The sequence below is a fragment of the Protopterus annectens genome, chromosome 8.part0 (assembly GCF_019279795.1).
Source record: "Protopterus annectens isolate FY-2018-M chromosome 8.part0, PAN1.0, whole genome shotgun sequence".
In the NCBI taxonomy this organism is placed as follows: Eukaryota; Metazoa; Chordata; order Ceratodontiformes; family Protopteridae; genus Protopterus; species Protopterus annectens.
The window spans coordinates 131,070,055-131,094,649 of record NC_056741.1 but is presented as its reverse complement, the minus strand read 5'-3'; the positions used below and the strand labels follow the sequence as shown (position 1 = coordinate 131,094,649).

General features: G+C 37.9%; 1 protein-coding gene across 1 annotated transcript in view; it reads right to left on the bottom strand.

Moving 5' to 3' along the window:
• The window catches only part of LOC122808158 (pregnancy zone protein-like), a 246,115-nt gene that overhangs the window by 38,036 nt on the left and 183,484 nt on the right, over nt 1–24,595 (bottom strand). The window contains exon 5 of the mRNA XM_044079131.1: nt 243–263. Coding sequence (XP_043935066.1) covers nt 243–263 — 21 coding nt within the window. The remainder of the gene's footprint in view (nt 1–242; nt 264–24,595) is intronic.

The following is a 24,595-nucleotide window of genomic DNA, read 5'->3' as shown; positions in this document are numbered from 1 at the left end:
AGTATAGTAACTGACAAGCAGCTATCTTAAGCCACCAGAAAGAAAAAGAGGACATTGAGGCCCCTATGGGCCTGATTGATTATCACAAAACCACATAAACAAGCAATCAAACAGATGTACAAACATGTAGAAATGGTACTGCTTCTGTCAGTGAGAACAAGGAGAAAGAACAGCATTAATCTTTATTTTTGTTTACAGAAAGAAAATAGATGTTTAAAAGTTTTGCCTATCTTGATACTTACCCGAACTGTAACCAAAGGAATCTGAAATGTAACAAAAAAAAAAAAGAAATGTTAATAAAATCAGCATTTAAAGCTATAAACTGAGAAGATAATGAAATATTTAATTATTTAATGTTTGCAAACTTTAAAACTAACTGCACTTGATCAAATAAGCGTTTTATTTCTATGATGACTCAAGATTACAACTCAAAGTCAGCTTACAATGTATAACAAAAAGCACAAACAAGATATCTGCTTACATAATATATTCAAAGACATAAAATGTATATGATTTAAAAGATCCACAAGAAATTCACAAAGGAGTACTGTATGTGCATGTGCAAACTGTTGAAGTCATAACAGCACACAAGGAAACAGGAAGTATTGTAACAAACTTCAAAGGCATTGTAATATTTATTACATTAGGGCAAAAGCAGAAAGTAAGAAAATACCTGATTTATCAAAATACAGTTAAAAGAAATAGTGAAAAGAAGATTGCAAGACACACCTGAAAAAGGAAACTATATGATTACATAGGGAAGGAAACACTGCAAGCTGAAATGTAAAAAAGGTAATTAAATATGTAAATAAAATAGGCTGGTGTCCAATACAGTAAAGGTTGAATTCCCATCCACAGTGCTGAGAAATGGAGTTTGAGAAGGGATGTGCATTACAAGAGGGATGGCCAATATGGCTGAATATCAAGTCATGTACTCAAGAGATATGGGATGTGGTCATTTGCCACAGAAGCTAGTTCCATATAAGGTTGATCTACCATCAACATCCAGAATGTGCCTAAGGTACAACAGCCGACTTGTGTTTGAATATAAGAAAGTAGATATACATTCTGGTGGATGTTTGGTGGGGAGGAGGGGTGAAGAGATGTACACATCATTGTGTATGCCTCTTCACATAAACAAGAAAAAAGAGATGTATTTACATTGGCCGGAAGGATCACGCTAATTAACTCATCCTTGTGTAGAACCTGCAAGCATTTCTAACTGTGCAATGTCAGTGCTAATTCCAAGTGTTTACCTTATGCTGCAGAAATCTCATTCACTGCATGCAGCATTTGAATGTTTGCCAAGATGTTCAGTAAACAATACTGATACTATGGATGCATTATTAGCCTTTATGGGCCCTTTACTCAAATGATATCTAAAAGAACTGTACTAAATAATATGGACTTCCTGCACCCAGACATTAACAAATTTAATGATATGTTCCCCCATATGGTACACCCCCTTTATTCAAGTTATAAAATATGTCTTTTTCATATACTTTCTATAGAGTAGCACATATAAAATAATACTGATCAGTTTAAACTATTCTTAAGTTTATCCTAAGCATGTTATGGATTATTTGCTTGAAAATTCAATTTTGATTTCTATAAACAAATGCAACTTTTCCATATATGGTATCATGTTCAGCTTGCAAACCATCCATATAGTTGTCTGCTTTCTTCAAAGGTCTTCTCTACAGCTATATTTGGTAGGACAGTTCACTCTGCATGTCTGACCTTCCTTTTATGACAGTTTCTGATGCACTACAATTTACTTGCAGACATATAATTATAGGAGTCTCTCTCTCGCTCTCGCTCTGTAGCTTTTGGCTATCACTACCCTCACAGTTACTAGTTTCTTTTCGTGGTAATGTTGTGACAATCATGATAGGTCTTCTTCACTGTTGTTCAATGTACAAGTCTTGCACAAAGGTGAACAGTTCCTTTTTCTCCAGAATTAATAAAAGAGTTTGTTTCAGCTGATTGACCAATTGCTATAACTTCATGCTGTAAACTCTCTTATGGCTTTTGAATTAGTCTCCTTTTTTAGTTTTCTGAACATAACTTCAGAGAATTTAGTTTAATTTGACTTTTTTTGAGCATTCTCCTTTGCTTTGTATTGTTTATCGATTACATTACCAGCAATGCAATTAAAGCAGGTAACTTGCCTTTGGTCTTATACATATTAATACTTCAGTAGTGAAAGACTGAGTCCCTACAATGGATAATCTCCATGTTACAAACTATTGCGGTAACAACCTCATAGATAGTAGTACGTTTTACCACCATACCATTCACTGTTTGAATAGCTCTATCCACTTGTCCATTTGATTGTGGGTTGTATAAAATATATAATTTTGTTGCACATTTGAATTCCCACTAAGGCATAGATTTTCTGTATTCCTGAATTTTGAACTGTGAACCGTTAGTTTAGGATGACATCAGGCACCTCCTTTTTTGAGAATGCAGACATTTAGACACTAATTACACTTACACATGCACCTGCCAGTTCGATCACTTCAGGTAACATGGAATAATAATCTGCACATACAAGATACATAATAATAACCATATGCACATACAAGATACATAATCTGCACATACAAGATACATAATAATAATCTATGCATACAAGATACATAATAATAATCTACACATACAAGATACATAATAATAATCTGCACATACAAGATACATAATAATCATCTGCACATGCAAGATGCTTAATAATAATCTACACATACAAGATACATAATAATCTGTACATACAAGATACATGATAATAATCATCTGCACATGCAAGACACATAATAATTTAAACATACAAGATACATAATAGTAATCTCCACATAAAAGATACACAGTTCATTAACATGAAACAAGTCTGTGCCCACTGTATTGTAGGGATGTCTTCAGAGAAGATATGTTACAACTTCTTCCTTTGGAATATCGTTAAGAATAGCCTATAGTGCAATTGTATGCCACTTTATCTATTTATGTCAACTTTCCAGAACACTACATTATTTTATTGCTTTATCTGTGTACTTTTTTCACAGGAGTGATTCCTGTGTTTTTTCAACATCTTGTCTTCTCATTTATCACAGAGATATGGTGCTGTCAGCTGTGAACATCATGCTTTGGACTCAACGTATTTCCCCTGTGAAATAACAGTAACACCAAATGTCTGTCATTATCAATGATTTTTGTTCACGTCAACTCCTCAATGAAACCTCATTTGGTAATTGCATTTCATTGTCAGAGCATCTCTTGATGTTTTGTTTTAATTCTGTCTTTAGTAGGACATTAACCAAATAATTTCTTTGTTTCTTTAATAATCATAATTTTATACTTTTATAACATGACACAATTTGGTTATCATAAGTATTTTACAAAGGTGTATTATAAAGCAAACACTGTTCTAATATTAACAGTACAACACACAGCTATTGGCTAATAACATGAAAACTAGTCACTATCATTATAATTATATAAGGAAATATTAAAATATATATTTCTCTGGATAATGTGCAGCAGAGAAATAGCATACAGGTTCAAGTCACAACAGACCACAACAAGATGAGACTATGAGGTGCACAGAAAAACCACTGATGATGTCACATACCACAAAATATTGTTTATAACTCTGTTAGCTAAACCAAACACTCACTTTGGATAGTCACTTATAACTTGCTACATTAAAAAGTCTACTTGCAATGGAAAATCTTGCTGAATCTCTTAAACATTTTTTGGAATATCTACATGAAGATAAAATAACACCAAAGCTTTATAGATATTTCTTCTGTTTTAACCATGCTTAATAATGACAAAAAGACCCAACCTGTCATTAAAGCAAGTAGATAATGATTTTTTTATTGCATAGTACTGTATAAGCAAATACAATAGATGGTTAAACATTTACAATGTTTTTTGTTGTTAATGAATGAAGAGTTTAGTAAATTATTGTAGAGAATTTGAAATTTGCTAAATAGAGCTACAAAGTCAGAACGTGTGCATTAAAGCTGTAACTGAAATTTTCACCATATATCGCACAATCAGGTGAAGTTAACTTTTGCATTGCTGAAAATTTGTGACAAGTCAGGTAGGCATTATGCAATAACACAATTTGTTGATGAGTGAACTTGGATAGTGGTAAACATTTATGTGCATTAATTCAGATCAGCGTCCTGTCAGAATGAACCTTTATATATGGGAAGATCAATATTTAGAGATGTAATTCCGAACAACAAAATGCATTTAAAGCCGAATTGCATAAGGGATAAAGATACTTCTTTTTAAGATAACTGAACCAGGAGAAGATGAGTTCCTTCCCAACACCATAATGAAACAGACTTGTGCTCATGTACACTATATTTCTATTCAGTTTAAAATGTAATGATGAATACTTATTAACATTCCAATCTTCCATCAGAGTAGATTCAAAAATAAAAAAAAAACATTATTTAGCAGGTGGTATAGGCAGAGGTCCAATAGGCAGAGGTCCATGATTACAGACAGCGTGATTCAGAATAAAACTACATTATTTATCAACATACAGAGATTATTTGCTAGTGTTTGTATTAACAAGAATTAATTAATCAAGACCAGTTTTTAACAATACTCTCCATGTCTAAGATCAGGTATTTCAGAAATGCCCAAATTAACTAAAGCTGCTCAAGAGTATCTATAAAATGCAACAATTGATATGCAATCCTTAATCTATGAATTACTGATCTTGTGATTATGAACTAGGCAAAGATACTATCAAAAGAAAACCTAAAGTTATTAACTACAATGAATAATATGACCATTTTAAGAATAAAATAATTCAAGGTTTAGAAGTTTAAGCCAGCACATATTTTTTGGAACCTTAAAGGTTTTATAGTTTTATACTTGGATTATTGCTTTGCGATAAGAAATTTACAACTAAATTGTTATCCAACTTGAGAAATTCTTGAAATATAACAAACATTTAGTTATTATAAAAGTAAAAAAAAGTATTAGTACAAATACTCATTTTTATTACTGATGACCTTATTAAAAGACTAAATACAGTTGTCTGGATTTGTTTTTATCTTGTTCAGAAATTAGTCATAATTAGCATTATGAAGGGACAAATATCTGTTCATGTTTATCTTATTAACAAAATAACAGTTATTCTCTACCAGCAATACAATTAAATTTTTAAATCAAAATGATTCTATATAATAACAGCATTTCTTATTGCCAGTAGGAAAATCCAGTTCTAATTACCGTGTACAATCATTTAAAAGATATTTGTTCCATTTTTGCTATTTCCAACATACTTTTCATAACCCCATTCCAAAAAATGCAGACAGTATATTTTCAGTTATATAAAAATACATGTTCAGTTCACCTTTAGCTGTTCTCATCCCTCAGAAACTCTATATATTGTAGCCAAGATATCATTTTGCTATTATATTTAAACCTAAACATCCCTTTTACTAATCTTCTTTCTTGTTCTGCTGGGTCTTCCAGTATTTGTATTGCATTCTGTTCTACTGGTGATTCCCTCATTTTCTACATTCATCTGATAGCATTTTTTAGCTACTGGTTATAGGAAAGTTACCACCATCTTTTTTTGCACCGGTGTGCCTAACTTCCAAGGGTAGCTTAATAAAAAAAAATCTTTCATTCACATTACGACTCTGTCCAAAAATTGTTAAGGATCCGTTGAAGAGCTTATTAGAAGGGTCGTGACTCTGCTCATGCCCACCCACACACCCAAGAGATTTTAGTTTATTTGTGAGATGTTAATTGACAAAGCTAAAGAAAGCGTCATTCTGATCTCTGAATATTAAATATTAACCAAACACTATTTTCTGGTAAACATGCTTACTCACCACATTTGCTAAGTGCAGTTCCTTTTTTTATCTCTGTTTCACTTTCAGATCACACTTCTATATATTAAGCAACATCCACTACAATCCTGAAGGTGACCTGTTCAAAGCCTTTCTGTCTGTACTTTACAAGGGTTTATGGTCTGTTTCAACCCAAACATTTTTGCCTGGCAAAAACATATTGCATTTCTTATATCCACATTTCTTTTGTGCAGCTATAATGCCCTTTGTCCACTGGTGACTACGTTTGTAGAGCTGAATCTACTAAGCAATTCTGAATGGCTTCTATTTGTGCAATAATTAATATTTTAAGGTCGGTGCTTCTTGAATTAGTTTCTTAAATATTTCATACACCAATATATAGTACTTATTCTAGTTTACTTAACATCTACTAACTAGGTAAATGAATGAATACCTGACCATTTTAATAATGACCTGGGCCATATAGGCAAGATCATTACAACAAGGCTTACTACAAAATCATTATCAACAAATATCCCCAAAATATAATCACACACAAAAACAGCTATAAAATTATTCAAAAACAACACTGTAAGGAAATGGATAAAAAACATAATGTGTGGATCTGCTAGATGACTAACTTATATTTTCAGAGGTAATATATATAGCTGTAGAGGAAAAATATTTGTCAGAGTGATTCATGCCTATCTTGCTTTCCCAGAAACCCTTCTGTTCAGGTAGACAAATGATTAGACAATGTATTCAGTTAATGAAGAAGGATATCTGGATGTATCATGGTTTGCTGCTATTAACCTATGTCTATAAAGCACTTAATAAGGAGAGACTCTTAAGACTTTTTGAACAAGTGCACTTGTTTAGTATTCCTAATGTTTTTAGGTATGTTGTTCCAGGTAGATGGAGATATTTTAGAAAATGCCCTACCACAGGCAGCTAGATTCCATTCCTATGCTATGTCTTGGCTCTAAGTTGCTTCTTAAGGGCTTAGTTGCCACAGACATACTGGATGCAAACATTAAAAGATACTGTATCTTTCCTAGAAGCATCCAGAATGTTTGCTTGGCTTTTTTTTGTCTCACTTTGCCACCACTGTCCAACCCTTATCAGCCCCTCCCAACCAATAACTCTATTCTTTCCCCATCACCAGGGCAGGGGACATGTGGGACAGGCAATCATTAAGGCAACCATTGGGGTTGTTTATTGTTATCTTAGTTTTTCTTTCCTAACATCCTTATACACACTTTGCTAAACACACGTTTTGCACAAATTTTTCTGACTTTTTTGTTTCATGGTTCATTACCACTGATGTTATAATACTTCAGACTTGTTACCTTATTTTACATTTTCTGCTAATTAACTTATTTGTACACTGAATTAATATTTCCTTAATCTACCTAGTAGCTTTATTAGTCTCTTATCATGTATTCCTTGTTTCTGACCCTACCCTAATTGATCAATTATGCTTACAACACCTTCCAAACCTTCTTTTACCTGTGAAATTCTTCTAAAGCTAATGAAAAACTAAATGCAATTCTAAGGAATCTACCTTCACAGTGGCAAATTGAATGCATTCATTTTAAAACTTTCTTTGCCTGGCTTTATTTTTTTTTTCAAAATCTCAGTTTTCATATAACATGTTTACAAATTACTAGCCATATACACACTTTCTTCACAATTAATCTGTCAAAGCAGTAAAAACTGAGTAGATCTGAGCTGCACAGACCACAGCAGTTCTGTTCTATGTAGCATCTTCTGTTCAGATAGCTGTTCGGTTAAGTTTTTCTGTAATATGTCGGTCTGTCTGTGAGGGTCTATGTATGTGTGTGTGTGTGTGTGTGTGTGTGTGTGTGTGTGTGTGTGTGTGTGTGTGTGTGTGTGTGTATGTGTGCGTGCATACATGGACTACATGGTAGTACCAGTTGGTATGGCACCCATCCACTGTTGGTTCACCAGGAAGCTTAGTCATAGCAATTAGATCTTAATATAACTTAGTGCCATGTAGCACATGTACGGCGATGAATCAAATTACTGCTCAGCAGCACAACTTGGCATTTCCGAGCAGCATGAGTTATGCTACTGAGAAGGGTTCTATGTAGTCTGGTCAAAATCATATTCTACACGTCTGATTAATTTCAATCATATTCTGCGTTTAATTTCTAGATGCTGTTTATCAATTATTTTGTCTACATTTTTCTAATGTATTTTCAGACTTCACACTTCACTTTGGAAGTACAGATGGCTCACTTTAATATTCCTGTTCAACAATATGAAAATACAGGTGAATACCATATTCTTTCATTTACACATTTTAAAAAATGATTATTTCTACCATAGCTTCTACAAAATTGGATACATGCTGAGCATTTCTTCCTCTTATACATACAACCACATTAAGTACACAAAGCTTAGACTTCAGCTGTGCACTACTTCTAGTGCAACCTGTGCTTCTCTTTCTCCTCACAATCATTGTTACAATGCATTCTGACTTAATTTCTCATTTTTATCATTTTAGTTTCCTTATATTTTATGTCATGCAAATCATTTCTGTGGTTAATTCTTCTCTGTTATTGTGCACTTGTAATTTCACATGATCTATATACATGTAAAGCTTTTGTTCCAATCATTTATGTTACTGTGAATAATCTGAATGTTTTTTGAACACTTCTTATACTATGAACAATTCTTTATCATGTTAATGAATCATGCAGCTCAACAAATTCACATGCCTTATGTCTCTTTGGTTCAGTAACATAAATAATTCTAGTGCCAGTAGAACTTGGTGCCCTTGCAATAAATAAACAATGGATAAAACAGAATGTTTTTTTTTATAGGTTTATAATGATTCTTGAACTTCTCTGTTTGTTTTTGCTTTGAATTTTACCACTTTTAGAAAGGTATGTATATTTAAACATATATTCAGTATTTTGTTTTTAGTGACATGTAAAAGGAAAAAAACACTCTGAAAACTTCTGCAATATTCCACTTGCACCTTCAATGTCAATTGCAAACTATATTGATGTGCTTTTTAAAAAAGCACAGAGTATGAATTTAACGATATTAAACCCAAAAAGGCAAGAAATAACTATCAATAAGGATTAAAAGTGTTATAAAACACATGGGAGTTAAAACAGAAGTCACCAATGTATCTGCCAGGAAAGATGAAAAAAGGGTAGTAAAAAAATTTGAAAGAACTCAACAAATGAAGCAACACAAAGGTTCTATATGAGCACAGGTAGTATAGCTTAGCAAAGTTTGAGTCCCATTCACAAATGATAGTTCACAGAGGTAGGTCTTTAATGACTTTTTCAAGCAGGCCGGAATGCAATAGTCCCAAAGTCAGTTAGTAAGTAAGTTCCACAGGTTTGGAGCCTGATAAGAAAAATAAAATGAAATTCAAAGGTTTCAGCCACATCTCTGAAACCAGCAACAGTCCCTGGGAAGCTTAGTAAAAAACACAAGGTGGGCAATACAGCAAAACATGCCCCTTCCAGTAAGAAGATCCCAAGTCATGCAAGCCCAAAATGACTCTAGGATTTTAAAATGGACATGTAAATGGAAAAGAAGCCAGTGGCCGCTGCATAGAATAGGGCAATATGTTGGCAATGATAAGTACCAATAAGTAGCCTTTATTTGTTATTTATTTATGAGCTTTGTTAAGCAGGCAAGATGGTTGGTTGACAGATCCTTTTCAGCCGTGACCTGGGTCAATTGGCTGACAGTTAAGAAACAGATAAAAATAATACAGTAACTTTAAGGTGCAATATAATCATTTCATTGTACATTACTCAGTGTGTATCAAGTAAACAATTTTGTATTGAGTAAAACATTGCATAATTGCAAAGCACAAGTCAGGGAGAAGTTATAAAATACAGGCAAAGTCTAACAACTTTCAAATGAGTTACTAGAACATGATTGCATTTAGTATTCAGTCAGCACAGTTAAGTAGAACACTGTGGAGATAAAACATTAAATAAGCATATACTGTTGGGTTGCTGCCATTGTCTTAAAATCAAGCCCAAATGGATTATTTTAAGAGGTTTTGATTTAGAGCTTGTTTAAATTGATTGATACTTTCTTGAAATCTAATATTTAATAGGAAGTTGTTCCAATCTGCTGGACTAGCTTTCAGAAGGACTTTTTGAATACTGTGGTTTTGAAATTAAGCCTAAAGAGGGTTAATGCATCATCTGAATAATCTCTGTATGGATAGTTACATTTTTTCTGTGCTTTTTATTTTATTATTTTTGAAAAAAATTTAAACACAATACAAATAAGTTACCAAATTCATCCATATCCAACATGTCGAAAACTATCATTTTATCATTTCCTATATCATTTCAAACAAGTCACAGACATTCAAAGAAATACAATGGCCATATATATTTTCCATTACCTTTAAAGCATTAAAAATAAATTGCCACCCACAATGTCCCTAGTAAAGCCACTCTCTAATTGATAATGTCGTCTTATTTTGTTCCTTTCTTTACAAATCAGAAGTTTCCTTTCCCTACTCTCTTGCCTGCACACACATAATCCTGTTAAAGATCGAAACTTTGTTCTCCTCTATATCCTCCTTCCTCCACAACATATTTCCCTTCTATGCCTTCAACAAATGGCTCTTAATTGAACCTCCTAGGAAACATACTATTAGCTCTTCAGAGGCTGACCAGCCAAGGTCTTCCCAAATCCTAGGAGCTATTTTTCCAAAAAATAGTTTCCCATTTGTGAATAGTATCTTCCAATAAGGCTTAATATTGCCACAATTCCAAAACATATGAGTATGACCTGCATTGATCTCTTTACATCTCCATCACTTCCCTTCCCCAATGTGCCATCCCTCACATAAATAGGCAGGTACTTTGAATAACTTCTGTATCCATCACATGCAGTGATCCCAAACTCTTGGCAAGATGCTTTACTTACTATATAGTTTAACACTGTGCTTCCAATCATCTATAAATAAATTCACATTTCAATTGTCTTCCCAACTTTTATACAATTTATCCACTTCTTCCCTCTTCCCTTGTTTCAACAAAAGCTTATAAATCCTACCATAGGTTTGTTGCCCTTTATCCCCTTTATTTTCAAGGAAGGTGAACCTTCTAAAATTTAATCCCTGAACAGTTTAGTTGTATTGCTTAATGAGAAACTTAGCTTTAAGAGGTGGATGTCATCTAAGTTTAAGGATTTTATACAACTGCATGGTGAGAAGTAAAGTTGCCTGAAACAAGCAACTGGCAGTGATATGTCCAGTTGTCTGCTAGTGTGACAAATCTAATGATTTTGTTGACAACAGTCTGTAACTTGTGCATATTAGTGCTAGAGGATAGGTTTAATATTGAAAAGTATTAAACTTAAACTGGGATTTAAGATGTTTCTGGCTAGAGCTTCTTAGTTGGAGAGTGAAAGCAAGTGTGAGATTTTGTAACCAAGTTTTAACTGTAATAGAGTTTTGTTAAGAACTGTATCATATTTCATAAAAGTGAGAGATGGATTAAGGGTTAGGTTCAGGTATCTTAGTTCTGAGGCTATGGGAAAGGTGTTATGTTGGTAATCTGTAATTAGTAGAGGGGGGTTCATGGAAGTGTTTGAAGGGACCAAAGATCATCAGGTTACATTTAGAAGCATTTATTAGCAGTCTGCTGCCATTGTCCCATATGCTTAGGACAAGGAAGTTCTTTTGGAGCTCATTTCACAGTGAGGTAGGGTCACTGCTAGATACTATGAGAACCAAGTCATTTGCAAAAAAGAGAGAGAGAGGAGTAGGGGGCCTAATACTGACCTTTGTGGGATGCTATGTTAGGAGTTCCAATCTTTAGTTTTCAAAGTTTTTGTATGAGTAGACTATGATCTACTGTTTGAAATGCTTTTGTTAAGAGAATGAATAATCCTTAAGTTAGTTTGGAGTCATTAATCTTGTTGAAATTGTGTTAGTGGCAGTACATACAGCAGTCATGGTAATAAGCAAATTTTGGAATCTGTGTTGTGTGTCACAGAGGAGGCCATACTTGTCTATATGTTCAAAAGGTTGCTTGTTGCTTGTCATGGAATTCTGTACAAGATGAAAACAAGTCTGTTTCAGAGTTACACCATCCTAATTAAAGGACATTACTATAATCAAGGCAAAAAGTGACAACATTAACTACTATCAGAAGGTCAGTCTGGGAAATAAGATGCTTGATCCTGGAAATATTCTGTAAGTGGAAAAAAGGATGATTTTACTGCATTTGAGATCTGGTCCCTAAATATTAGACAGTTATCTAGACTAACTCCTATATTAGACAGTTTGCTGACAAACTCGGGATTATTGCCAACTTAGAAGATACAGTGTATGGTTTAGAAGAGGGGCAGCAGAACAATCTCTCAAGTTAACATAATGACAAACTGCCATAGCCTCCATTTTGGCGGTATTGAGCTTCAGTTTATGAGTAAGCTATTGATAAATGGCTTCCAAGTCATTAGTAAGGGTATAAAAATGTGTCATGTTCTCCTATGGAAATAAGAATTAAAGCCGTGTGTCATCTATATAATGGTGATGTGCTATGCTCTGTCCCCTAGTCACAGCTCCCAAAATAAGCATAAATACTCTGAAGAGAAGCAAGCCTAAGATTATGCCCTGTGTTACTCCACAACACAGAGGGTAAGAGGCAGAAGTATTAATGTCCAAAAACAATGAGTATGAGTATGAATGGAGAGGTACACAGAGAACCAATCAAGGATTATACAGAAGATACCCAGTAGGAACATAAATGTTCATTCAAGAGGTTGTGATCATTAATATTAAATTTTGCTGAAAGTTTCAGTAGATAAAGATTGAGTAACATAAATGGTCTGTAAGCATTAATATATCACCGATAACTCTAATAGTAGTCTCAGCACTATGGTGAGAGTAGAACTCAATAGCCAGCCAAAGACAGGCAAACTCACTCAAAAATTGAGAACCAAAGAAAAAAAGCAGTGCGTTAAGGTGCCTCAGGAATGAAAAGAAGAAGATGACAGCAAATGCTGAGGTCAGAAAAAGGTAACTGGGAACAGATTTTCTGGGAGTGATATAAGCTGGTGGATTTTAAGGATTCCCTGCAGGATGCACCATCAGAGATGCTGGGTAGGCAGATTGGTGTGATATGGGAGATGATTTGTCTGAGCTATGATACAGAATCAGAATTGCCTAGACATGGTAAGGTCTTGCTGTGTCTAATTATGGTCATTGCGAAAAAAACAATTACTAGAAAATGGAAATCAAAATCTAAACCAACTATATTAGAAGTAGTGAACATATTAACAGTTATAAAATAACTGGAATTGAGATCTTTATAAAAAAGGTAGGAGAAAACTACATAGGAAAAAAATGGGAATCATGGGAACAATACATACAGGGGAAGAATGAGGTTTAAAAGAAGGCAAGACTTAAATGAACTATGTAATGTTTGACCAAAAAGGATTGGTTAGATTATAAGTGACATATAATGATTGCAACTGGGAATGCGTCAGTATGATTTGTGATGTAAAATGCTTGCAGCTAGGATTGTGTCAGTGGGGTTTGTTTTCATTTAATGGGTTAATAAATATGTTTCTTGTTTAAAAAACGAGGGGCAGGAATTGAATAATTTATGTAATGTTGCTTAGGTTATATGATATATAGCAATGTATGTAAAGTATAATGTCTGTTAATTTTAACTTGTTAATGCAGTTTGATTATTTTTATATAAATGTAAATTTGTATATAACACAAGTGATAATTCAATAATGGTGTTAAAAAATAAAAAGATGAAAAAAAAAAGTGGTGAAGTGCTTTTATTTTATATAGATCCAAAAATTCATTAGAACAGATCAGTCAGTCACACGTCTCTCTAAAATACATGAAGGTTGCTTGGATTAACATCCCATAATACTCTAAAAATATTTAAAGAAGCATCATAAAATCATTAAAAACTTGATATGAATATATGAACTACATACAAACCACAATATGAACAATTGTTTACAAACCCTTCAAGGAATCCTTTCAAACAAATAGCTCAGTAGTTTACCTGGATATTTAGTTGCATAACCCATTGTAAGATTAAATATACATAAATTAATTTTGTCATTTAGGAAATTAAAACCTCTACCAATAAAATATCATCAGAAAAATATATGTGGTGTAAACAATAATATATTACCAATAATAAACTAATAAATTAATAATTAATATATTTGCATCCCAGTAACATCAGAACAAAATAATACTAAAAAACAATTATAAAACATACCACTTACTTGGTAAAAATCTCGGTCGCAATTTAGCAGCTCTCTATTTCAAGACTGGTACAATCAAAATGGTTTAATTTAAGCATGGGGGCACAGTGGCATTTAACTTAAGTTGCCAAAACAGTTCCCTATATTTCAGCCTTGTTTCCCATCTGCCTTCTCTGGGACACTGATTGATTTTATCAATAATACACAACTTGAATTTATCAAACCCACATATTTCTCACTGTGTTTAAAAGTTGAATTATTACTACACTTTGTAGAAATATTGTAGAGATGTTGATATATTCTACTATTGAACATTCTCTCCATTTTATCAATATAAAAACTAGGAAAAGTTAAACACATCGCTAGATACACTATAACTTTAGTCAGACAGTTCCCATCATGTAGTTTAATGGAGAAATTGTAGCTTTGTCCTACCCTAATATTTACTCCTTCATAAATAAAAGGACACAAGTTACAATGCCCACATTTTCTAGTTCTTGTACCTTTAATGTTATTTCCTTGTTTTTTCTTCAGTACCCTTTTCCAACATCCCTTTCAAATTTTGTAATGCTTTGTAAACAAAACAGGGCTTTCACCAAATATCTGGGAAATGTTAGGGTCAGTTCTCAGTATACTGCAATTCCTAAGTAAAACTATATTTTTATTTCTTCTAAGCCAGCACTGTGTTGAATAACTACTGTCCTTTCATAGTCACTCTTGAAGAGGTGACTCTGAGAAAAATGGGAAAGAAATTCTTTACTACTTAATAGGGGCTTATATAAAGTCTCCCATCTGGATGCAACATCCTGCCATATTGTATAAATAGGGTAGCTGTTCTCAATAAATATCACGTTCAGTTTATTGACTTTCTGAATAAAAACTTATTTTTGGAAATTGTATATACAAGCCTAATACATTGTCCCTTAGTCCAACCTTTTTTTACATTTGAGGGGATGGAAACTATTATAATATAAATAGGCATTTCTAAAAGTTGGTTTCCTATAGATATTTGAAATGGGTCCCCTTCAAAGGATTGAAATTCAGAACATCGAGTCACTGATCTGTGAATATCAGATGAACAAAGTTCTGAAATATCAAACCTTGTGAATGGAGATTGCTGTACAGTGCAGACTGTGGAACTTTATCATTTCTATTCACTATAGTGCAATCTTGTAGTTGGTATATTTAAGTAGGGGGTGTGGGGGTTGCAGAAATAAGAAGTTTTCACATTTTACAATTTTATTTCTTAGTAAGTTCGATATTTCAAAACGTTGATCTTCTGGTCTTCAATGATCAGAGGTTCAACATTCTGAAATTTCGATCCTTTGAAGTAGACCCATTTGAAACAAGCCCTTCATGGCTGACCGAAATAAGGGTATCATTTGTGTCAAAATGGTATGTAAAACGTAAAAAAATGGTGGTAAAATTGAGTAAACTAATAAATTCTGCTACTTGTTCATTTGATCCAGTCCATAAAATCAATATGTCACCTAGGATGCACAAATAAAGTTTACAGTATTTATAATAATCTAAATAAAATGAAAAATCTGTTTGCCAATAAGTTGAAACTAAGTTGGCATACACTGGAACGCAAGTCACTCCCATAGCCATGCCTCTATGTTGTTTAAATATCTCTCCTTTGTAGTATGCAAAATTGTTGTCTAATATAAGCTCTATAAAATCCATTACCAAATTAATATATTTTCCTTGCAAATAATGTTGCATCTTAAAAGAATGTCATGGAAAAACTTTAACCCCTCAGCTTTAGGAATACCTGTGAACAGGTCTTTTACATCATTGGTTAAAAAAACAATATCATCCTGCCAAAAACTATTTTCCATCCTGCTAAGAAAATCCCATGAGTCTATAAATAGATGTGGGAATTAGGAATATGCAGGCTTTAAAATTATGTCCATAAGAATTGCTAACAAATACGTTTTTGTACCTGGTGCTGCTACTATTGGTCTGAGGTGTAGATTATAGATGTCTTTATGTATCTTAGGAATACTGAAAATAGTCGTTATCCTTGGTGAGGAAATACTTAATATTTGTAAGTTTCTGGTGATAATAACCCTTGGGAAAAAATCAATCTTCAAAACATAAATCAACTTTTTTGTAAGCAATGTTTGCTTCATTCCTAGAACAAATACAATCCCTGGGATTCAATAACCTGTTTTCTCCATGCAGGAAAGGTGTAGCAGCTCCTGCACGGAATATGGTCGCCGAGCAATCCAGTAAACAAGGCTGGGAACATGCATGAGCCTGCCAGCACTATTCCTGCATGGACACCACTGAATAGTGCTAATTACCTCACTTGCTGGTAAAAAACATGCAAATGAGGTGAATTAGTGATTCAGCAAACAGGCAGGCATCTATGCAAGAATGCTGTGAAGTACAGAAATCTATTCGGCTACTAGCTATTAATGGCATCTACCTCACATACACCTTGTAACACAATACAGCCCATACCAGTCATCTGTACAGTTGTACATGGGATATCCACATGTTTGCAACCTATATGTTGTCTGTGTCTCCTGACAATGAGCATTCCTGTGATAATATTGCCAAACATGTCACAGTTACCGTAGTGACACACATGCCAGCATCAGACATCGTACCTGACTGACACATCATGCTGATACAAAGTCTGTCACACTATCACTTGTGCAAGTATGAAGGAGCAGTAGATGAGACCAATTGCTGTCTGGTGGGTTATCCCACCATTCATGAAGGCATTTGCAAGATTACCTGTTGTAGGAGGATGTGTGTTATGTCCCAGGCATATAATGTATGTGGAGCATGGCATATATATGAAGCACTATACTACATGCAAATGGATATGTAGGGTTACTAATATGTCTATTGACAACTGTGTATGTGTTTGTGTATGCACAACCCCTGTGGCTATCTTCAGTGTGTGTATGTGATGGCTGTACCATGTTGTATGCCTCTTCCACCCTGTGAACTCCCCCATTCGCAAACTAGTGTCAGCCCATACAGATGTCATTCACTGTACAAGTACAGTTACACAGTTTCTAACACCAAGCCACTGTGCTGCAATGGTCGTATCACTGTGTATTGTACATTAATAGATGGGGTAGGTCATCCACTCTGATAAGTGTCACCTCCATGTGCATGTGTGTCTCAATGCATGTCCCCATGCAGCGGTGTGCATGTGTGTGTGTGTGTGTGTGTGAGATAGCTCTAACATGTTATGGGCCTCTGAACCCACCATTGCCAATCCTAACAGTCCCTGCAATTTTCACCCACTGCAGTACTGCTGTGCTATCTGTGTTATGAATTTAGCTCTATCATTGTAAGACTGTACAGGTAGGGGCTTAGCCCTTTGTCAGCTGTCCCATGTACAGGACTATGACTCTACTTGCACTACCAGCACAAGATGCCAGACATGCATATGAGATAGCAGACACACATGCTGGTGATTGTCAGGTTAGACTAACACAGGCTGACCTGTGCCAGGAACACACACCCAAACCTCTTATACACAGTACCAGGTAAACCCTCATCAACTGCATGACGGTTGAGTGGATCGGACAGAAATGGCAGGGGCAACAGGTGCTGATAGCTGAATCTGTTGCAGAGAATGTAATGGCTAAGCTGGTGAGGGACCTAGTGCCAGTACTCAGGTAACCTCCTCTGTATTTGTAATCCTCCGTGCTTATGGAGCACCCAGGTGACATGTATATGGGCTAGGTGCTGTGTCAAGGGTATGTATGCAAGGTCACACTGTCTGCCACAATTGCCCCTCACACACTGTTGTATGCAAACACACCTGGTAAACATGTATATGTACAGCTGTAACTATGATAAGGTGAATGTGTTACCACTCCGCCTTACCCAACATTGTTAGTGCCAGCAGGCCCACAGTCTACAGACACACAGACACCTGGAATTCAACCAGAATATAGTACGTGGCACTACAGTCAGCCAGCAGTACTAACAGCAATAGTGCATCATGGGTAACAAGGTACATATACCTCAATGTGTATCCATCACTACTGCCAGCAGACAGAACCTTAAACAGCATGACATTGCTACACTGTACCATAGTCACCCTGTGTGTCAGACCCATATGAGCATGTCTGTGCATCAAGGGTAAGGATAACAGTGTTGTGGTACACATATCATCACATGCATAGGGTGTGGTGTTGGATTGACAGAGGCCTATGCTGGGAGATATGGCTGACATTGTGTGGGTGTGTGTGTGTGTGTGTGTGTGTGTGTGTGTGTGTGTGTGTGTGTGTGTGTGTGTGTGTCTGGAATGGTGATGTTCACCTGGGCCATGCAGTGGAGCTGTGCATGTCTGGTGGTGACTGGCCTGGGATAGGGATGTGTGAATGTCCATCTGCACACCTGCAAACAATATGGAGGCCTGTCATAGGTGTATGTTGGACAGCTGTGGACCGTACATGGCAGGATATATGGTTCATCATCCCCTGGCAGAGATGCGGTGACTGGTTCTGCCAGGAGTATCACTGGCATTGCCAGGCCCAAGGACAGATGCAGTACTACTTCCTGATGGTGACTGCTGTCTGCTGGACCTGCATCCCTGATGAGACTGGCCAGGACAACGTGTGTATGGCCTGCCCCAATGTATTGTGGACAGCACCCTGCCTTTAGTAGTGCTGTTGGTACTGCCACTATGAGACTGTAAATGTGCATGGCCATGTGGGTTCTCAGCTGATCATATCACTGACCTATGTCCACTTGGCCAATGCCCTGCTCCCACCACATGCTTGAGCACAGACAATGCACAGTCGAGGAGTAACAATGTCTCACCCCACTGTCTATCCCCAGCATTGGCAGGATGATGTATGGCATCACAACTGCCATGGATTTTGCCACACATGGCAGGGAGCACTGCATGCATGATGCTGAGCATCTGTCTGGTGTTGCAGTCAGTACACACCTGTGCCTCCATGATGGACCATAACAAGCATCTGGTGACACCTGCCGTGGAACTTGTGACAGGGGATTGATGGGCAGCAGTCCTCTGTTGATCACTCTTGTCCATCTGCCTGTTTGTGACCTCCCCTTACTCTACCTATGGCTGGTGTCTACACTCACACTCGCCATACTCAACACGCTAGCCTTTTCATGCCACCACCCTTACCCTGTCCACTATCTGTGACTGCTGGGGACTGGGCATATGTGGGCATGCTGACTGTCTGTGGGGACATGATGGGTGAAAGTGGGATGCAAAACAATGGCACGGGTCCAGGCAGTGACGACCCCACCTGTGATTCACTATGACTACCATCATCATGGAAGTCCACTAAGACACTGACATCAGGTCATGAGGGGAAGGAACACCAACCCTTGTGTTCACCTGTGAGGGGAATACAACATATGTAAAGTAATACCCTGCAGTATTATGTTTGTTGAGATACATGCGCACACACACACACACACACACACACACACACACACACACACACACACACACACACACACACACACACACACACACTCCTGGTACAGTCTGGCACCGCTGTGACACCGCTGGACCTATGGGCCCTTCAACGCAGACCTTATAGTAGTTCTGCCTGCTGCAATCCATCCCTATCACTGCTACTGTCCAGCCCACAACAAAGGGTGACAAATCTTACTGTGTGACGGGCCTAGTAGCAGAATGGTAATGGTGGCTGAGAACAAGGCTATTGTAGTGAGCTATACACAGTGTCACCATGTGCATATGCACATCCTGTACCAGCTGACTTACTGCTATACAGATCACACACACTGACAAGGTATAACCATATGTGATGATAACTGATGAGGGGACAGGACTATACACTATCACTGCAGTACATACACAGTTCAGACTCACAGGGATTTATTTCAGAAAACATTGCAGGACAGTCTACAATACATACAGGACACATGTAAAGTGCTAGGTGCATAGCATCATAAGATGTTACCAGGCTATTGGCCTTAATGGCCTCATAAGCTTGGCCCAGACTTTCACCCATTCCCCTTCCAAGCTAACACCTGTTCCCTTGTCCATCTGGGACACATGCAGGATCCCAGGTGTGCCTCATCAGTTTCCCATGCAGTCATCCAGCTTCCTCTTCCACAGGGTTATACACGTACACTGCTAGACATGGGATGGGAGTGTATTTTACAGACAGTGTATTGTGTAGGACACCACACTATGCCACCAACAAGTACTATATATGCCACAGGCCAGGTGAGGGCCTTGCATGTATGATATGTGAGTGCAATATGTCTTACAGATATGCCGGGACACCATCAAGGCTGGTTTGGACATGGCCTTGTATGCCAGACACAGGTCACCTATGATCAGTCTGTATGAGACTTGAGTACAGGGACAGGGCTTTCAGCCTACCTGTATAGGATAGGTGTTGCAGACCCTGGAATTGCCTGGTCAGGAACCTCCATGGTCTCTGCAACTGCTGCATTTTCTTGGCAAGGTACATGCCAAAGGAGCCGTTGTACTTGGTAATGTATCTGATAAGGGTAGAGTACAGGGATGCTGTGGCCTCCCAGTTCCTGGACAACATACTCATATTTGTGAGGTGGGCCATATAGACAGCCTTCCATACAATGCTGCCCACATGGTGAGAAACTGTCAGGTTGCTACCAACCTTGGTGCACAAGTCACCTCACATCTGATTGCATGCTCAGTACATTATCACTGTCATACTTAGTGTGGATGACATCTGCCACAACAGGGAGAATGATGCCTCTCCTGGGATTCATTCTGCGGTAATGCTTCTTGCACCAGTCATTAAATGGATGAGTGCCTCTTTGGGGATGCTCACATCAGTAAGGGAATGTAAGACAGTGGTGAGTTTGGAAGCATCTGCACACCTGGTCAGCCACAGACCACTGCTTTTGCCCTGTACCTCAGATACATATACCTCAAACTGTAGAGGCACCCAGACCAAACCTTGAGGTGCACCACTTTGGAAGAATCTACTACTAGAGGTGGGTTCCACTACTTTGAGTGAGTGGGTACTATCATTGTGCCAGTTAGCTACTAATCTGCTAACATACAGGTTGGTGTCTAGCACTATAGGCGTTTCAGTCCTGGCCACCTGGGGATTGTTGTGAGTGAATTGGGCTAGGTGAAGGTAGGCATTGTTCACCATCTGCCCCTTGTCCTTGTGTGTGTTGACCAGGTTTAACAGGCCTGCTCTCCCTTTGACCACACCATGCTGTGTGGGCTCAGACATTTTGATGTTGCCGATGCCCCTGTTCATAATGTCCTTGATCTTGCCTTCCCTGCCCTTGCAGAGCAGGCTAGTTAGGCTCATGTGCATATGACTCTCTGTGTCAGTGGACTGGTCCACCTTTGTGTATAGGGATGACAGTGGTTGTCCTCTCTGCAAATAGGATGACACCGGTGCTCAGGCTGTTTCTGATGACAGTCCAGAATGGATCTGACAGCCCATGCCTGTGTTCATGTAGGATGCAGCCAAGGATGTTATCAGGCCTATGGAGACCTCTGTGTGTTGCCTTTGAGAGGGCATTATGGACCTGCTTCCTGATGAGGGGAGGTGGTACATGTATACCAATGGGGGGTAAGGGGGTGATGTTTACACTTCACCTGTCTGCAGCGGGTTGACTATATCTATACCATATGTGTATGCGGTGTTATTGACCACCCCTAGAGAACAGATTTGTGTGTTGCCTCTGGAACTGCAGACACACGTGTGGAAGGCCTAGTGATTGGCCTTGGTGGATGTGTCCAATTTGTACTCAAAGACAGCCTTAGGGTAAATCACCAGTGACCTTATCTGCTTGTGCAAACCAAGGTGAGATTGCTTCCAATGAGGGACCTGTTCCTCCTTGGCCCATCTAGCAAGTAGTTCCACCTATTATGTTATTTGTATATTGCTACTGTCCACCACAGGTGTTTACCCTACCTTCAGGGAGATGATGTTGTCCTGTCAGGTATTGCTGAGTTCATAAAGCTATGTAGGTGCCCACAATAGTATTGTGGTGTGGGCCTAGACACTGCTGCTCGTTCCAACAAATGGGACATTGGCTGTACAGCTGCTTCTACCTGCTCTGAGGGGCGTAATAGTCATGTGAGTACAGTTAATTCTGTTTGACACTGTAAAGGGGGGGGGGGCAGGGGACATGGTGATCTTCACAGTGATGGCTATGTGGTCAGATAATACCAAAGAGGATGGCACTGCAGGAGTACCACAGTCACTACGCATGTTGGTTAGGACCAGGTACAGGATATTTCCACCTGTCTTAGGAGTCTTGACCAGCTGATCCACTGCAATGCCACTGACAAAGCCGGGGAATCTATGTGCATTCATGTTAAGGTGGCACAGGTCATGCACACTATGGTTGGGTATTTAAAGTCACCCAAGAACAGAGTAGATGACTGATTCCTGACAGAGTCCAGCAGGTCCCAGTAGATGTGGTGGGTATCCATAGTCATGGTTGGAAGCCTGTAGCTAGCTATGATTTGAGTAGACATTTTGTCAGCTGTTAACTGCACTTGGGATGTGTCCCATGTGTCATACTGTTTGGCCAGCCTGGAGATGTGTATGTGTATGCTAATATTTAACACTCCACCCATGTGGCTTTGCAGACCTCCATTTGGGGTCTAAACATATGATGGGATGATTGACCTGGCAAGGTTGGTGTGCTCTCCACAACTACAAAACAGGTGTCTGACTGTGCAAACATTGGCGTTCTACAGGACAAAGTACACTTGCATTGACTTGGGTTTCATAGTAAGACACCTAGCTCCATTTAGAGCAAGACATCTGCACAAAGGCACCCATCAGTGGTGGGCAAAGGCCAGTAAATAGTGTCACTTTATGAATCTAGCTGAAACACACTTAATTGCCAGCAAAGACGGTGCTGCATTCACAGGTCTGCTCTGCAGGATATGACATCTGACAATCAAATGCATGGTAACATGTTATGGCTTCAGTCTTTAATGGATTGCCAGTGATGTGCCAGACAATACACATCTGTATGAGGCATTGACTACAAATATGAAGCAGACAAGTGGTCAGTCTGCAAAACTCTGGACAGTTATCAGGTATGGGCTCAGTATATCACATGCAGTTCAACACACACATCTGCACCTGTTGTGTAATATGCACATACCCTATACAAGTCTCTTATAGTTGTAAGACAAGCATATATATCACAGTAGCATTCACAGGTGACATATGAATAATTCTGTTCCCAATAAAATTTATTGTTGTCTTGTCTTAGTGCCTCGGCCATTACAGCCTTCAAAGAGTACTCTTTGAAGGCTGTAGTGGCTGAGGCGCTAAGACAAGACAACAATAACTTTTATTGGGAATGGAATCCTTTGTCGTTTTTTGGAATATTAACTGGCTTTGTTGCTTTGCTGGTTTACTGTTGGTTGTCATTCCTGACATATGAATAAGTACAGCATCCCAGGGAGCTGGCCTAGCAGTGACACACACACAGTGTTGGACAACAGACACTCCAGTAGTAGTCACACATGAAATGACCTTTGCTGGGGTTACTCCGGGGCCAGAGATGTGCTCCATGTCAGTGCAGACAGGGCAAGCAGAAATGGTCATAGGTGCTGCCCAGCAGCATGTGGGTCCAGCAGGTCTTGTTGCAGCCTAGTGTTTAATGTCCCATTTGACATTATTGCATCCAACCTTCTGCATTCCATTACAAGCTTACATGATTGACATACCTGTTATAGTGCTAAAGTGTTTCCTCACAACAATGCAAATGGTTAGATTTGTGTAGTCACAGTCTGACTTTGTGAAGATGGGTTGAGAGCTGTGCTGCATAGGCAATAGCTTGCCTTTTGTATGTACTGCTCATGAGCAGGTGATGGCCTGTGACCAATCAGTATCTCACACTTGCTACTTGCATTCAGAGCAGCTGTGTTGTCTTTCTATTAGCCAATGTCATAGCAACACAGTGCTATAATTACATCCTTGATGTGGGCCTTGCTCCTTTTCCTCACCTGTGTGGAGAACATTATGGAGGTGTGGGGGCTACAGTTTCACAGACAGTAAGTGGGAATACCTTTCAGAACAGGACGTGTGGAGACAGCACAACAACATTGGGGATAAAGCTCCAGAATTGGGTACAGATTGTAAGTAAGTAGTGCTGTTATACACATAGAGGGTTGCTAGATTAACAGGGTTTGTCTGGACACACATTTTCTGCGTCACTTGAAGTCTGACAGTGATATGTCTCTGACATACATCTTGACTGTCCTGATGTCCACAGATTGCCCAGAGGTTTGCCTGTTATGTTTAGTCTATTCCTCAGACAATGTCTGTTTTTGTGAAATCAGTAGGATAATGTGAGGATTGTAGTCAGTAAATGTTGACATCCATTGGTGTTTCAGACATCATATCCTTCAGGGATGTTACATTACAACAAAGCCTGTAACATCAGCAACTGTTTCAGTTTGTAACACTATTATGTGAGATGTCCCTGTTTACGGCTCCCTTTCCCCAAAGTATGTCATGCTTTGTCCAGCTGTTTTAAAGTAAGAGGTT